This window comes from Arachis ipaensis, chromosome B07 (assembly GCF_000816755.2).
Source record: "Arachis ipaensis cultivar K30076 chromosome B07, Araip1.1, whole genome shotgun sequence".
Taxonomy (NCBI): Eukaryota; Viridiplantae; Streptophyta; class Magnoliopsida; order Fabales; family Fabaceae; genus Arachis; species Arachis ipaensis.
The window spans coordinates 44,654,792-44,673,128 of NC_029791.2; the positions used below are offsets into that span (position 1 = coordinate 44,654,792).

At 35.8% G+C, this 18,337-nt stretch overlaps 1 protein-coding gene across 1 annotated transcript; it reads left to right on the forward strand.

The window, feature by feature from the left end:
* On the forward strand, positions 122–2,973 carry LOC107610044. Its single transcript, XM_016312112.2, has 4 exons — positions 122–470; positions 971–1,053; positions 1,206–1,405; positions 2,679–2,973. Exons 1-4 carry the CDS (start codon positions 295–297, stop codon positions 2,775–2,777), a joined length of 558 nt encoding a protein of 185 aa, XP_016167598.2. The 5' UTR covers positions 122–294; the 3' UTR covers positions 2,778–2,973.

The window sequence follows — 18,337 nt, forward strand, 5'->3', positions numbered from 1 at the left end:
CACATGCTGGAGTCCAGCATCAACCACGGTTAAAATACTAAGCAACTGGCAATTGAAAAATAACAACCTATTTATTTAATTTTAGTAATTCATTTATAATAATATATAAGGTCATGATATCATTGCGATTAACGTTGCTGTCTATGTCCATTATTTACCATCTTTCTTTCTATATATCTATCTAAGCTATCTCAATTTATTTTATTTCGTTCTTACATTATATACTCATCACAACCATTGTCATAGATTTTCGCAAAGAAGCTAGATTTGAGTAAGATTCATTGACCGATCAATATGGCAAACGCAATCTTCATCACTCACAACAAATCTTCATTAATTGTTGCTCCAAGAACATTCCACAAATGTCAAAGTTCAAACGTAGACAATGTTCGAATCAGTTTCGGATCCAACATCAAATTTAATGGCTCCCGTGTTCCACAACAGAACCTTCTTCCACTCAGAAGAAACATGTACGTATAATCATTCAATCCATGTCCTAAGCTTCAAGCTTCTAGTTCTTATTATTAGCTTTTAGATAGATAAACAAAGTAAAGAGATTAAATTTACTATATTCAAAATCCTAAAATTTTACTTTAATTTAGTTTATTAAGATTCAAGTTTTCCGTATGCAGGAACATTATTGTGTGTGCCAGCACACAACAACAGTTTAATATTTATATGCTAGACAAATGATGGTAAAAAATACTAAAACTTATTTACCTTCCAAAGTTCCTCTTAAATAATTATATAAAAAATTTGTACCGTGAAGGTATCAAAATTAAAGTTGAGTTAATTTCTTCTTTATATTTAGATTTTATTTACCACTTAAAATTTTTCAATTATTGTTTATTTTCAAATGTTAGTCACAGATTTCAAGAGACTATCATGATTAATGATGTTAATTATTTGAAAAAATAATTCTCCGAATCAAACAGTTCACAATGCAAAGCGGTTTGTTATTCTTTTCCAGGAAACTATGGGTGGTTGGAACCATATTCACGATAGTGATGTCATTTTCGAAGGGCAAATGGGGTCCTTTGCTACTTCTCAAAGGTAAGAAGAGATCTTGGAATTTAATTTCCACGTTGATTTTTGTTTTAATTTTGAATGATTGATGTAGTAAAATGCAGAGAATTTAGCTATGTTCAATTACATTTTTGTTCAGAATAATTGGTAATTATTATTATATTTATTATTGTGTGTAGAGAAAGTTGAAACAACAATAGAGGAAGCAGAAAGAATCGCAGACGTGATAGAAGAGGTGGCAGAGAGAGTGGACAAGGCGGCTGAAGAAGTTGTGAAGATTATTCCAGAAGGAAAACTTCGTGATGCTGTTGAATTCGTTGAGAAAGTGGCTGAAAATGTAGACAAGATTGCTGAAAATGCAGGAGATACACTGGAAAAGGTTTGGTTTTTTCTTTATTTAGTGTGTTTAATTAATAGTAATTGTTTTTATACGATTTAAATTCGTAATCTTAAGATTACACGAAGATAATTTAATCATTGTTCTAAGAATTTTTTTTTAATTAATAAAATAATCTATAGTTGCACAACTCTTGGTCCTTACTTTAAATTGTCTTGTTTTCACCTAATGCATGCGTTTTACTTTAAATTGTCTTGTTTCAATTAATATATATTCCTTATTTTTTTTTCCTACCATGAAAACTCCTATAAAAGAATTGCGAACACATATGATGTACATGTGAATGTAATTATTTTAGACTAATATATATAAAGTTGATGATATGATATTAATTAAGAGCGGATATGCATTATGAGAAGTACTGACACACACAAGTTTGGCCCATCTATCATCATCATCACTAATTAACTTTTTGTGCTTTATTTTCTCTGTACATACACACGTTATTTATTTTTATATTACAAATAATCTTTTTGTTTAAACTTTTTACAGTACAATTAAAGATATTTATTGTCTAGCATCATTATTGAATGTCTAGATGCAAAATGATATATAACACAGTTGTATAACTACTATACATGAATATTGCAATATATACATTAAATATACCATATTGCTCTATGAAACTATTCGAAAGATTAACATCTTAAAATTTGTCAAGATAATTGGTACAATAATGGAGAGTAGGGATTAAAATAAATCTAATAGACTATTTCTTTTTACTAACTATCTTTGAAAGTCAAATTATAGATATATTGATCTAGGATGGATTATTTTGACTTCTTTTCTATTTCTATCTTTGACTCGGCCTTACATTCATAATACTAGAAGTTTTTCCTACCTATATATCGAGGAAGTTTCATACGCACCAAAAAGTAGTGACCATTATCATTTTCTAGTTAATAAATATTCTAGAATTTATTTGCAACCACTTGCTTGTTTTAATTCTCAACATGGAATTCAAGTGGCATTAACACGTATTTCAGCCAAGATATCTTGCTGAGTTTTCCTTCCTTCAAGTCAATTAAGAATATTCATTATTTACTTTTCTCCGATAGTCACAGCAGTTGAAATTATCACATGAATTGAAACATACATTAGACAAATTTGAAATTTTTTTCCTTTAATAAATGTTTGTGCAATAAACGATTATGAGTTGAGAAAACATTGTTACATATAATTCTTAGCCTAATTTGAATCCCCCAATAACAAAAAATAAATAAATAATGACGATGAGTTGTATATGAAAATGCAGGTAGATGATATGGAAGATGAGTTGGATTCATTGTTGAAATCATTGCCTAAGCAACAAATAAATGCTGTGACAACTACAGAATCAAAAGATCAAAAGTAGAGAAAAACCAATTAAGTGGTAAATGTATAATTTTAGATCTGTAGGATTTTATTTTTATTGGGAGGGGGTTCATGGGGGAAAAGTTGGTTCATTATTTGTATGCTTGTAATTTTATCTTCATATTTATAAAATAAATGTTGTAAGGAACAGTTAAAATTTCTTCGTGATTTAATAAATAACATTCTTTCATGGTGTACGATTGTACGAGAGAAACAAAAAAATCACTCTTCCTCCAAACGGATGCATATAAGAAAATGGTTGGAGTATATTATGTAGAGTTGCAAAACAGAAGTTGAAGAGCAAAGACAGAATTGATGAATTCAATTCTTTATACTTGATGAACTATGTATCATTTTACATAAAGTTTATAAATTAAATTTTAAGGTAATATAAAATTAAAGGTTGAAACGTATATGAACATGAGTTGTTAGATTATAATTTTCTTAATGTTCAAGTTTTACAAAATTTAGTATAAATAATCTTCATGATCATCAGGTGATTGTAAGACAATGCTTGTTGATCCAATATATCACCAATTGATATCAAGATCAGAATGCAACAGTTACTAAGAGTTAAAGTGACTGATTCTGTTTCGGAGTTAAAATAGTTATAACAGAAAGTTAATTAATTATGTTCTAGGCTGATTTGCTCAGCTTGTCATTATCATCCCTTAGTGCAGTATCTAGTTTAAGAACAGCACAATGTACTAATCAATTCATTCATTCATTCAATAAAATCAATTTACATTCAGTTGTCACATTTTGTCTCTCTCTAAGCTCTGTTTTCTTTACTTCAATCCTTCCTCAAACTCTATTATACTATCATAGAGCAAAGTTCGGAGTCCATGGTGGCTCATGCTCCTATCCTTTTCAAGCTACATCTAATATCACTATAAGAAAATCTATTTTTTGCCACATTTTAAAAGTGTGTCGAAAATCTAAAAAAAAGTATGGCCATAAATATGGTCAAGCTATTTGAACTACTGTCACGCTTTTCAAAGGAGCACTTGTTCAACCATGACCAATTTTCTATGGCCACGCTTTTTGGAATCAGTTGCCACATTTACTTTTTGGCCACGCTTTTTTGGTGAAAAAATGTGGCTGTTGATGGAGAACTATTGCCATGCTTTTATACACTGATTCGTCAGTTATAGCTCAATGCATATCACCCATGAATCGGAACTAAATAATTAAATAAAACATGCTTATTCAAGTATACGTGCTGACACCTCTAATGGACTTATTTTGTTAAGCTTAGATAACATTCAGGAGTGGTCACCAAGAGATTAGCTCAACAATGTAACCGTTTTATTGCATGATACTCTCTATAAATACTCTAAACATTCACTACTCATCTCATACAAGAGATTAGCTCAACAATGTAACCGTTTTACTTGAGTGTCAGAGTGCTTTTGTAGATACCCACTGCTGCCTGTCTATTCTCTTAAACCGGAGGTATACCTCATCCACCCTAGGCCTAGACAAGCTTATACCTGGACAGGATGAACTATACATCATCCGCAAGGCTTACCACATAGGAAATAGATTAAGATTCTCAATGCATATGGTTGTAGCTTGCACACCCTCAATTGCGATGATCTTGGTAATAACCTTTTCAAGGAGAATACTGCTTTGCGTGTTATCAATGCCGATGATCTTGGTAATAACCTTCTTCCTAGACGAATTGAACTTAGAGTTACACTATACTAACACCTATTTTGACTATTGCCCAGGAACCAGACTGGCAATATCCATATATCCATTATCTTAAAACAAGGGAGATACCTGTGTGACAAATGCAAATTCAAATGACAATCAAGCTTCTTCACCATGCTCGGAACTGACCTATATAGAAGAGGATTCACAAGATCATTACTAAAGTTCTTGAATAATGCAGACGCCAAACTCGCCAAGGACGAAGTCCACGAAAGAGTCTGCAGAACACATATAGGGGGACGAAGTTTTGTATCTAAAATCTTAAGAGCAGGATATTATTGGCCAACTGTACAACAAGATTGTATGGAAAAGGTAAAGTATTGTGATCACTGTCAAGCCAACTGCACAACAAGATTGCATGGAAGAGGTAAAGCATTATGACTACTGTCAATATCATGGACCGATAATACATAAACCAGTTTAACAACTATTCACATTCGAGGTAAGCTCGCCCTTTAATAAGTGAGGGCTAGACATTCTTAGTTCATTCCAACATGGACCAGGACAAGTAAAATTTTTAATTGTTGCTTTAGACAATTTTACTCAATGGATAAAAGCTATGCCTTTAGCAAAACATATGAGAAAATGATCTCTTTTGTCTAGAAGAATTTATTATGCAGATTTGGTATATCTTAATTTACTAAAACTGACAAAGGAAGACAATTTACTGACAAAAATTTTATTATCTTTTATACGAAATTTTAATATCACTCATCAATTATCTTCTATGGAACATTCTCAAACTAATGGTTTAGTTGAAGAAGGCTAACAAAGTGATATTACAGGCACAACGTAAAAAGTTGGATAACTCTAAAGGATAATTAGAACAACCCGAGTTTTTAAAATTAAATTGAATTATTTACGATTTATTATACGAAATTTTTATATCACTCATCAATTATCTTTTGTGGAACATTCTCAAACTAATGGTTTAGTTGAAGAAGGCTAACAAAGTGATATTGTAGGCACAACGTAAAAAATTGGATAACTCTAAAGGATAATTATAACCCGAGCTTTTAAAATTAAATTGAATTATTTACAATTTATTATATTTGATAATTTTAAATATAATTTGTAATTTACAAAAAGATAGTAGTATTCTTAAAATTAATTATATTGATTAAATTTGGTTTTAGATTAATACTCTACTCAAATACTAAATTCCCAATTTTAAATCCTAATTTCACTAACCCTAACCCCTTTTACCCAATTCACCCACACGTAACCCCCTCTCCCCCAACACTCGTTCATTTCTCAGTGAGCCACGCTCACCCTTTCCTTGCCACTCACTCACCCACTGCCATCCCCATTTCCTCTTTACCCACACCACACACCACACACACATGCAACCGATGATGGCCACTGTGGTGGCAGCGGCGGCGTTGGAGATTTCGGTGGTGGTGACGGAGTTATGGCTTGGCGGCGGTGATGGATTGGCAGTGGTGAAAGCACAACGGCGCAAAGAGCTTCTCCTCTCTTTCTCGCGTAACAGCTTCGGCAACCAGGGAGACACGGCAGGGCAACGACGAGCTCAACGGTGGCAGTGGCGAAGCTCCAGCGGCAACGGAGGCAAGGTGCCCGCACGGTCTTCTCCCTTTCCTTCCCTTCTCTCTCTCTGTGTGTGTGTGTGTGTGTGTGTGTGTGTAGGAGAGCGAACAAGACAGAGGGAATGGGAAGAGACGTGATGAGGAAGGGAAGGAGGAGACCGTTCATGTCACCGCCAAGGGTTCCATTCCGGTCAGATCCTCCATCGTCGCCTCTATCCAGCACTGTCACCGTGGAATCGTGTACTGAGGAGGAGGATGCTGTCCTGCCGTGCACTATCGTCCCGGAAGCCAAGTCGTCGTCACCATCACATCTGTGATGTTGCTCTGCCGCCACTGTAGTTAGCTGTTGTTGGAACTACTGTGGACGAATCTGATGCGGCTACGCTGGCCCCGAGCTGCTGTGCTACTCCCGGAGGAAGAGGACTTATCGGAAAAACATCATTGGGGCTACTGCTCGGTTGCCGCTGTTGCTGCTATCTTGAGTTCGTTGTTAATAGGACATTTAGGTAGGGGGTTTTATTTTGAAATTAACTATTTTAAATTATGAATGCCATGGAAGTCTAGTGGGTATTTGCAAATAATTTATGATTGTTTGGAATGATTGAATGATGAGTTTGAGTTGTATTTGTGACTGAATTTGATGAATATATGTTTGATTTCTTGATTGTTTAGGAATGCTGAAAATTCTAATTATTAGCTGGTTATAATGAATATTTGTTGAGTTGTGGTTGTAAATGGTGATAGATTTAGTATTTCTTGTTGAATTAGAAATATGAATTAAGTTTGAATTGAGGCTGTGATTGATGTTGGAAACTCTGGTTATGTTAATGTCTTGGTTGGGTTGTTGATTTGAGAAAATATAAAAGTGAGAAAATATAAGCTTATTTTGAGACATGATTTTATATTGGAAAACATTTGGTTTACATATTTACTCATATTAAGAAAAGGGATTTGTATTGGAAATTTTTTTTATTGGTAATTAATTGAGAATTGGAAAAGATTTTGACATTGGAACTGGTTAGATTTCAGATTTATAAATATTTTAGATATTGGACTTGATTTGTTGATTTATTGGAAGTGATCTTTGAGAATTAAAAATTGGTTTATAGTACTGGATTTGATTCGTTTAAACTATTAAGAATAATTTATGAGAATTGAAAATGGTTTGGTTGGAACCCTTGAAGGGTGGCAAAGCTCGAATTTTAAAGGAAATGCTGCAGAAATTTTTATAAAACTTTGAGGCTTTGCTTAAAGCATTATTCAAAAGAGAATTTGATTTAAAACTCATTCTATTTGGCTTTTAGTTTATCAGGAAAAGTGTTATGTTTAAAGTTTATCCTATTGAGAAAAGATTCTTGATTTAAGTAATAATTTGAGTTCGGTTTATTAAGAAAAGGAATTTTTATTAAATGATAAAGAAGTTTGGCTGTCTAGAAATTTGAGGCAATGATAAGTGAATACTAATAAGGAGATGTGGAGGTATGTATAGTTAAGCAGTGAAGAAGCTTGCAAATGTAAGACCCAGAACCTTTGAAAAGTCTTATTATGATCAAGTCTCAAATTATGTAGTTATTTATAGCCTTAATTTCAGAAATTATTTTATTAAAGATAATTAAGGCGAGTTTTGATTTATTGAATTTGAGATAAGTTATTATTAATATCCAATTTGATAATTATTGGATTATTTTCTATAATTATATTCTAAAATTGGTAGTTGTGAAATAATAAGGATTTTTATATGATTAAGATTAAATAATTACTATTTTAAATATTAATACTGTTACTTTGAAAAATAAAGGGTTTAATTATATTATTTCTAATTATTTTGATTTGGGCATTTTATGGAAAATAATTTGTAAGATTGGTGAGCAAATAGTATTTTCTATATACAACTAGTGTTGGATTTAATTTGGGTTTCAATTATTATACTATTCCCAATTTTATTTAAAATTACTAAAATGCCCCTTACCCTAATTTTGCCAAACCTATTCCCTTCCATCCTTCCTCTACGCTGCGCAGCCCAACCCCTTTCCTCACTGCCTTCACTGCGCAGCAACAACAACACACAAAATTTCCTTTGTGTTCCCTGAAAGAAAAATGAAGCCGAAGGGGGAGTGGGGTGAGGAATCCACGGAGAAGGAAGGAGAGGGGGAAGAAGAGAGAGGCGGTGCGGTGGGTGCCACTGCCATCGTCGCCGCCGTTGCTAGCCGAAGGGAGAAGAAGGATCTGTTTGCACCGTCACCATGCGGTTGCTGAGCCGTGCCGTCGCCGCCATCTGGCTTCTGCCGGCGAGCACGAAGAGAAAGGGAGATGGGAGTTTACACAGCAGAGAGAGGGAGAGCGCGACAGGGGAGACCATCGCCGCTTGGGTCGCCGTCGCCGGACCTCCTTGCCATCTCCAGTTCTGCTTGTTCTGTCGCCGGGAAACTCATCGGTGTTGGGATCTCACCGCCGCCATTCCTGTTGTGGCTGGTGTCGCGCCGGAGAGCCACCATCGCGGGTTGAGGCTGATCCTTTTGCTGCCGTTTCATCGTTGCTGCGGCTGAGTTGCGGCCGTTATGTCTAACCAGAGAGGAAAGTGGTGACGATGGTGGATGTTGGTGCTGAGTTAGCCCCGCCACTGCTGCTGGCCGTTTCGAGCTGCTTCGCCGTCTCTGCCACCGGAGAATGCAACTTAGTCGTCAGAAAACTCTGCCGGTAAGGATTTTAGTTGAGGTTTCTGCCTTTTTAGATTTCGAGAAGATTTAACGCTACGTGGTTTTAATAGTTGACCCACCGGAGCTTCTGGCCGCTGCCGGAGCTGTTGCCTGGCCTGTTCAAAATCGCAGCTACTTCGTTTCGCTAGTTCAGTAAGTATTTATGTTTCGGAAAGCCTCGCGTTAGTATTCTGTTGTGTTCGGTTAATGAATATGAGTTTTGATAACGTGGGGTCGAGTCCTGATTATTGTATGTTGCGATTAGTATTGCCATGGTTATTGCGAAAGTGGCTGGGAGCTGAGGTTTTGGTTGCCGTCAGTTCGGGTTGAGGCGGAAAGGACTTGATGAGGCGTTTGGATTATGGAATTGCGTTTTGAGGTATGGGCGCTTTCTGAAAACTATATTTTGTATATTGGAATTATTACATATGGGTACTGATGTGAGGATGTGTATTTGGTGATTGTATCAGTCCTATGTATTGTTTGGTTGTTTTGTATGATTATGGGTGTTTGTTTGACTCGACTGTTATGTGGCTTTGTGAAACGAAATGCTTTTGAAATTGATTCTTTTAAAGCTTTGAGATCGAGTTGGATCCATTGAAAATTGATTTGAATTGAATGAATTTTCTTGAGAATGTGTAAAATAGAATACACTCTTGATTTCAGCCTGGCTGGCTTTAAATGATCTGGTTTTTGATAAACGATTGTTCCTGAACCGTTTCTTTGAAATTTTAGAAATGAGTTTATTCGGCTGATAAAGATTTGATTCTTGAAAAGGTTTCCTTGAAATATGGAATTAAGATGACTATTGGATTTGACTTGCCTTGAACTGATTTTGGATTTTGGGCTGTTGAAAAGGATTTTGGAACGGTTTAGTTGGGACCCGAATCGGGTGGCAAAGTCCAAGTTTTAGGGGAGGTGCTGCCGAAATTTCTATAAAATCTGAGTCTTTATTGAAATGTTGTCTGGAAAATGATGAGTTAAAGACTTCTATAATTTTATTTGAATTATCGAGAAAAGGATGATTCATGCTTTCGAAATGAATTATTAAAGAGAAAATTGTTATTTAGTCTTGCTTCTTAAGAAAGGCATTGTATCTCTTTCAGGAGAAAGTTATTTAGATGAAACTTATATTTTAAAGCTGTTTGAATGCGAAAAGGGTTTATGCCTTTGAATTTGACTTGGGGTTTCAATTAAAGAAGTTTTAATGATTTTGAAAGGACCTGAATGTCTATTGACAAGTTTCATTTTGAAATGTTTTGAGAAGGGTTTTAAGTATTCTTTGAATTCTGAATTCTTGCAAGACTAAGGCAATTTTGAACAGTTGAAATGCTTTAGAATTTATCATGGGGGTTGAAGCTGGTTTTGCCTAAGTAAAGGAAATGGCTTTGAAAGAAGTAAATGATTACATGACTCGGTTTGGCTTAGATCCTATTTTATTACTCAAATCGGAAAGCCAAGGTTTTAATGATTTTAAATGAATTTGGCGAAATGAGTTATGTTATTCTCCCCTAAAGACTTGGGACTCTGCCGAGAAACTTTGTTATAAAATCCCATTGATTCGATGGATGATTTTGAATGTTTCAAAATGAAACTTTAACTTTCCATGGTTATGGAAGTTTTGAAAAGAGGATGCCGAGAGTGGCATGGTTTTAAAAGGGGAATTTACCTTGAGTAAAAGTGGCTTATGAGCCTAAGATGATTTGAGGAATGAGATCTTTAAAGCCAAGGCTGAAAAGAGTTGAAACTTGATTTCAAAGTGAAATGATTTGGAAAAAAGTGATTTATGGCTTGAATGTCGATTTTATGAATTGATGATGTTGAATGTGGAAGTGCTGTTTTGTTGTGAGCTGGAATGGCTGTGTATGATTATACATTGATGACAAGTCATCTTAGCCTAGTTTCACTAGTCTTTTTCTTGTGTTTTCAATTGAATTTATGCACTTTCTTGAGCCATAAGTAAGCAAATTGGGTAGAATTTCATGTTTCCTTTGATTCAATTAACCATGGATAAATTAATGCAATTTCATGAGATTTTGTGCTAAAATTGTCATATATTATGAAAGAATAACAATCTCATGATTTTGAGCATAACTTTGATGTGCTTGGTTGATTGATGATAGGTGAAAAGAGCTTTGAAGAAGGTTGAAGAAAGAAGAAATGGCAAGGAGCAAGAGAGAACAAAAAGCTTGAGTAAAAGTTTGACCTCAAACTTTAGGAGCTTTTCCGTTTTAGTTTTTACTAAGTGATTTTGGGGAGAGCTTTTGGTTAGGAGTTAATTTTGAGGTTCTGAGTCTTGGGGAAGGAGAATTGAATTCTCTTCCTCTTAGTTTTCTTGTTTTCAAATTCATTTAAACTTGTCTTGAATCTTGGGTTGAAGAACTGAGGAAATTCTATCTCAATCTCATCTTGAGATCTCTCTCTGTTTCGATTTACTGCATCATTGAGAATTTGCGATTTCACTTCTTTTCTTCTACTGCTGGATCTTTACTTTTCTTGCAATTGAATTCTCACTTTGGATCTAAGAAGGCATTGAGATCTAGACTTGGTTATCTAGTCTCTTGAGTCATGAGATCTACATCTTTCAATTTAAATTTCCTTGTTTCGTTGCTACACCAAGCTTATTTTCATTATCATTTGAGATCCGGTTTAATTGAATCCATCTTTTACATTTCTGTTTGTTGAATTTTACTTTTCCTTGTTTAATTTCTGCAAATCCACTTCCCAATTCATTTTACAATTCAAGCAATTTACATTTCTTGCACTTTAAGATTCTGCAATTTACATTTCTTGCGTTCTAAGTTTCTGCCATTTAATTTCTTGTTCTTTAAGATTCAGCACTTTTATTTTCTGTTCTCTTTAATTTCATGCAAATTACCCATTCCCTTTACTTTTCATGCAATTTAATTTCTGTTAATCACAAATCACTCAACCAAATCTTGATCCGCTTGACTAAATCAACCACTAAACAAAAATTGCTCAATCCTTCAATCCCTGTGGGATCGACCTCACTCCCGTGAGTTTTATTACTTGATGCGACCCGGTACACTTGCCGGTTAGATTTGTGTGTTTGGAATTCGTTTTTCGAAAATACACATCAAGTTTTTGGCGCCGTTGCCGGGGATTGATTAGGTTGACAATGATTAAGTGAGGTGGTGGTCTAGATTAAGCATTTTTTTCTTTTTACTAAGCATACTAACTGTTTGAATTTTTTCTTAAGTTAACACTAACTTCACTCTAGCAATAGAGTGCTTTATTTTGGTTCCTGGTTCTGTGTTTATGTCAGGAGAAAAAATCAATGAATCCACACCTTTTGATCCTGAAACATTTTGGAGGTTGAGAAGAAAACCAAGGAATGGAGGAAAATCCAACAAATCCACAAGTGGGAGTGGCCAACGACAATGGTCAGCTCCAAAGGAGAGTATTGGCTTCATATACATTTGCTAATCCAAGGCATTGTGGGAGTAGCATCCTGACCCCCAAATGTCGATGCAAATAACTTTGAATTGAAGCCCCAACTCATCACCTTGGTGCAGAACAACTGTTCCTATGGAGGAGTCCCCTTGGAAGATCCAAACCAGCACCTATCCACCTTCCTGAGGATATGTAACACAGTGAAGACCAATGGTGTGCATCCTGACAGTTACAAATTGCTGCTATTTCCATTTTCCCTCAAAGACAATGAAGACAGCTGAAGAGGCCCAAAACCTCATTGATATGGTGGCAAATAATCAATATTTCTTTGCTCATCAGAGACAACGCCATCCATCACAAAGGAAAGGAGTGATGGAGTTGGAAGGAGTAGACTCAATTCTGGCTCAAAACAGAATGATGCAGCAGCAAATTCAACAACAATTTGATCAAATGGCCAAGAGGATTGATAGTCTCCAAGTTGCAGCAATCAACACAAGCCAATCATCAACTAAATGGGGGCAAAATGAAGAAAACCAAGAAGATCAGCAGCAGGAACAACCTCAATATGTGCACAACCAAAGCTGCGGCCAAAATGAAGTTTATGGTGACACCTACAATCCATCCTGGAAGAACCATCCAAATCTCAGATGGGGAGATAACCACACTCAAAACCAACAACCATGGCAAAGAAATTCAAACCAAAACAACTCAAGAAACAACCAGAACAACAACCAGCAAAACATAACCCACAATCCATATAGAAAACCCCAAAATAACCATCATCCACCTTCCACATCCACATTCCACCCACAAAATAATCCCACAAATAGTTCAAACAACTTCCAGCAACAACAATCTCATTTTACACAACCACAACCGAATCCAGACTCCCAAAGAATCTCTAGTCTAGAGATAATGATGGAGAAACTCATGAAAAATCAAGAAGCAGCAAGAAAAGATCAAGCCACAACAAGCAAAAACCAAGAAGCTTCAATCAGAAATCTTGAGAGGCATATGGAGCAAATGGCTAAACAAATTGTAGAGATGGGTGAGAAGCAATCAAATGCATCCTCTAGTGCCACTCAAGACCACCCAAGGGACAAAGGAAAAGCTACAAAGTGGGAGGAGTGCAAGGTAATCATAGTGGGAAGTGAGAAGACTGGAGGGAAAGAAGTCATCAATCAGGAAGAAAACAACAGAGAAGTTCCACAAGAAGAGACAGAAGAGAGAAGAGAAAAGGATAGAAGGACCAAAAATGCAAAAAGGTCAAAGAGAGACAAGAACATCCTTGAAACACAGCTACAGGAGAAGAAGGAAGGGGTGAAGTCAGATGTCCCCAAACTTCCGTACCCTCAGAGGTTCAAAAAAAGATGAGAAATTCAACATCTCAGATAAGGAACCACCAAGGCAGGAAGTATCTTTTGAGAAAGAAAAGAAGAAGAGGCCAAGAGGGTGGAGAAACAAGAAGATCCCTACTGAAGGCTTTTCACCAGGGGATAAAGTAGTGTTAAACACCCAACCAATGAAGGTGTCCCCACAATCATCTAAATGCTATACTGTGAACCAGATCCTTTCACTTGAACACCTAGAAATCATCAAAGAGGAGACCGGAAGGAAGTTCACAGTAAGAGGAGAAAAGCTAAGGCACTATGCTTATCAGCCTCCATGATCAAAGAACAAGATGTCAAGCTAGTGACAATAAAGAAGCGCTTGTTGGGAGGCAACCCAGCCTGAGGTAGTTTTCTTTTCATAGTCTTTTCAATAAAAATGTTGAATAATTGGTATGCATTGCAAGGAGCTAAGTTTGGTGTTGCACACTAAAACAATTTAAGGGAGAATGAAGGATTCTAAGTTTGGTGTTCCACCAAAACCTCATTTAAAAGCACATTCTCACCTCCTGCACAATACTAGCTCCAAGCAATCAAACAGATTATTCAACTACTTAACTGCTTTCTAGTTTTAACTCTATAACCTTTAGCAAGGATACAAGATTTTACATATAGTCAACCTGTTGCATCAGAGGAAGTGACAAGGAATTAAGTTTGGTGTTCCCATACCAAATTAAATCCAAAAACCACACTCAATTCATACATATTGACCAGCCACTTAAGGGCTTGAGAAGCAAGCAACTTTTGAGAATTGTGCAGGGAACTAACCACCTATTGAAGACATCATGCACCACAACTCAAAAGGGGCACAACCGAAGGAAGAACAAAAAGAACAGCAAACCAATAGGTTGTATCTATACTTAACTCTTGCGGTTAAGAAATGCCTCGATTTATGACTTGCTAAAAGTGTTCATTTAGTGTAGACAAAAATTACTCTTTAAAATAAGTAAGCTAGTCTAAGTGTGTGCTTGTTGGTTCACTCTCACTTGACTAAAAGCACACTTTGTCCCCTGCATCTTTAATTCAATAAAAGAAATGTTTGGAATGTGAAATGAGATAGTTCTTTGTTAGCTAGAAGTACAATAAAAGTAAGTGGTGGTACGCATGTGTGATTGTATGATAGCTCACTTTTAGTGAATAAAAGAACTAGACTGTCTCCTTTTAAATAGAAGGTATCTCACTGTCTATGAATCTCAATAGAATAAAAGTCCCAGGTTAAAAAGAAAAACAAAAAGAGAAAAGAAATAGCCAAACAAAATGGCAACAGAACAAAAGAAAAATAAAAAGAAACAAAGCTAGACACCAATAGCTTGAACCTTAGAATATATGTCTGTGGTGTCTTTGTACTAGGATCTGCTTGGATTATTAAGTTCTTTGGAGTGCATCAACACTTGGTGATTTGGGTTAACTAACCCGGGATCATCAACTGAAAGTCCACTATCAAAAGCAACCTAACTACAAGGCATTTAGTAACCCAAAGAGGTGCTGGGCATCAATGTTCTAAGAAGGAATGTGAGCCAAGTGTCTATAGTGAATAATGTGTCAAGCATAAAGAAAGAAAAGAGCTTGTTACACATGACACTGAACTAAAGCTTATAAAAAAAAATAATGGTCAGGGACAAAGGAATAATGAGAGGTCATAGCAGTGTGTTGCTTGATGCTTGGAGGAGACTTTCTAGGCCTAAATATCAATAAGAAGTGAGTGTTTACAAATCTACATGAAACCCCATGAGCTACCAAAAATACTCTGCTAGCATGAACATCTTCTTCCATTTCATTCTTTCTTCTCAAAAATTCTTTTCTTGCTTGGGGACAAGCAAGCTTTAAGTTTGGTGTTGTGATGACAAGTCATCTTAGCCTAGTTTCACTAGTCTTTTTCTTGTGTTTTCAATTGAATTTATGCACTTTCTTGAGCCATAAGTAAGTCAATTGGGTAGAATTTCATGTTTCCTTTGATTCAATTAACGATGGATAAATTAATGCAATTTCATGAGATTTTGTGCTAAAATTGTCATATATTATGAAAGAATAACAATCTTATGATTTTGAGCATAGCTTTGATGTACTTGGTTGATTGATGATAGGTGAAAAGAGCTTTGAAGAAGGTTGAAGAAAGAAGAAATGGCAAGGAGCAAAAGAGAACAAAAAGCTTGAGCAAAAGCTTTTTGGAGATTTTGAGTCTTGGGTGTTGAAGAATTGAGGAAATTCTGTCTCAATCTCATCTTGAGATCTCTCTCTGTTTCGATTTACTGCATCATTGAGAATTTGCGATTTCACTTCTTTTCTTCTACTGCTGGATCTTTACTTTTCTTGCAATTGAATTCTCACTTTGGATCTAAGAAGGCATTGAGATCTAGACTTGGTTATCTAGTCTTTTGAGTCCTGAGATCTACATCTTTCAATTTAAATTTCCTTGTTTCGTTGCTACACCAAGCTTATTTTCATTATCATTTGAGATCCGGTTTAATTGAATCCATCTTTTACATTTCTGTTTGTTGAATTTTACTTTTCCTTGTTTAATTTCTGCAAATCCACTTCCCAATTCCTTTTATAATTCAAGCAATTTACATTTCTTGCACTTTAAGATTCTGCAATTTACATTTCTTGCGTTCTAAATTTCTGCCATTTAATTTCTTGTTCTTTAAGATTCAGCATTTTTATTTTCTGTTCTCTTTAATTTCATGCAAATTACCCATTCCCTTTACTTTTCATGCAATTTAATTTCTGTTAATCACAAATCACTCAACCAAATCTTGATCCGCTTGACTAAATCAACCACTAAACAAAAATTGCTCAATCCTTCAATCCCTGTGGGATCGACCTCACTCCCGTGAGTTTTATTACTTGATGCGACTCGGTACACTTGCCGGTTAGATTTGTGTGTTTGGAATTCATTTTTCGAAAATACACATCATACATATTGGTTGGTTCTGGATTGAATCGTGAGCCAGAATGGCTGTGTATGATATGAATATTGGCTAGTTCTAGACTAAACCATGAGCCGGATGGCTGAGATGGATGTTGATCCATGGATGAGATTGAATGCATGTTTATGCTGAATTATTGATAAATGTGAATGTTGCACTTCAACTATCGGAGATAAGAGTTTCCCTGGGAGAAAGCAGTGGCTAGCCACCACGTGCTCTAGGTTGAGACCCGAAGCTCTTTTGACCCTATGTCATAAGTGTGGCCGGGCACTGTGAAAGTCCTGGATGAGCTCGCCCCTGTAAATATTCACCAGTGAAGGTGATGGATATGGATCATGATTTTGATCAAGTTTATGATGAGTATAACTCGATTTGGGGATGCGCGACAGAGGGACAGTCCAATGGTTAGCTACCAGGACTTGTCAGGTTGGCTCTATAACCGACAGATGATATCATCAGCCACTAGGGACAGGCATGCATCATATGCATCTATGTGACATTGTTTGGGTGTTCATATTATACTTGGTGTGCTTATGTGATTATTTGCTAATTTTTCTACTTGCAGTAACTGTTTGTTTGTGCTTGCATCTTCCTATTTGTGTTTGCTACTAGGACTCTGTTGGACTGTGGTGATTGGTTGATGGTTGGATTGTTTGGGCCTAGGGCTGTGGTTGAAATGAGATGAACCGATGGTTGATTTCGATTTTGTGTTTCTGGTTTGGAATAAAATATGAAGGGCTATTTTGGTTCAGCATAGATAAATCGTTTTGAAAGGCTTTTGAGTTTTTGAGAATCGAACGGTTCTTCTTTCAGAAAAGATTTTCAGACTTTACTTTTATTGTAAACCGTTGTTTTTGGAAAGGAGGCATAAGACGGTTATTAATCACTAGTACGGTTTATCTTCACGTATCCTATTACAGTAATTTCCAAAACCCTCTACTGAGAACCCTTTCGAGGATGATGTTCTCACCCCCCTACATTTTTCCCCTTTCAGGATATGGGCGCAGAAGTTACGAAGAGTTTATTTAGTTGTTGAGATGCTTTGTATTGCCTTAGATTATTTATTGTACCCACGCCTTTATCTTGATATATTATGTAAGAGGGATAGGGATTGTATTTGTTAAAGCTTGTAATAATATTTATATATATATGTGTATATATATGGATGTACTCTTTATGAGTTGTTGTAAGTTGTATGGTATTTATGGATGTACGTTATCGAACGAAGGTATTTTTGGGAGCGGTATTACGGCTTAAAGTTTTAAACAGGCTCATATTTTAGTATTAAATAGTATGAAAGTCGTCGTAATGTCTGAACAATCAGAGTCACACAGCCGGAAGCGTTAACTTTGGTAGTTAGGGTGTTACATTATGGTATCAGAGCGGTCTTTCCTGTAGAGCCTGAGGAATGGACCAGCTATGCTTCAGTTGCATACTCTGAGCGTTTGTCATGTATTAGGTCTTGTCGAATGACGAGAATTAGAGCTTTATGCACATGACGGTCTATTGATTAATGCCATTAGTCTTGCGTTACATAATCCCTGATATTAAGTTTGGCCGGCTTAATACTAGTGAATTATGTATATGAAGGCACTGATGGGTTATCATAGATATTATACGAGTTTTGAGTAAAGCGAATCGCGAGTTTTGGGAACGTTAGAAACTATTTCTCGAGGCTATTCAGTGGTGTGTCTTGAATTCTGTTCAAGTCGACTTGTTCTTTCATATCCTAACTTGAAGTTCTTGGTTGCTACTCCTCTTTAAAAGTCATTGGATGTTTCCACTCTATTTCTCTATTCATATGCATTATTGTTTGGTCTCAATTGCATATGCTTGTTTGGAATCCTTGTTGCATCTATCTTTCTCTGTTTGA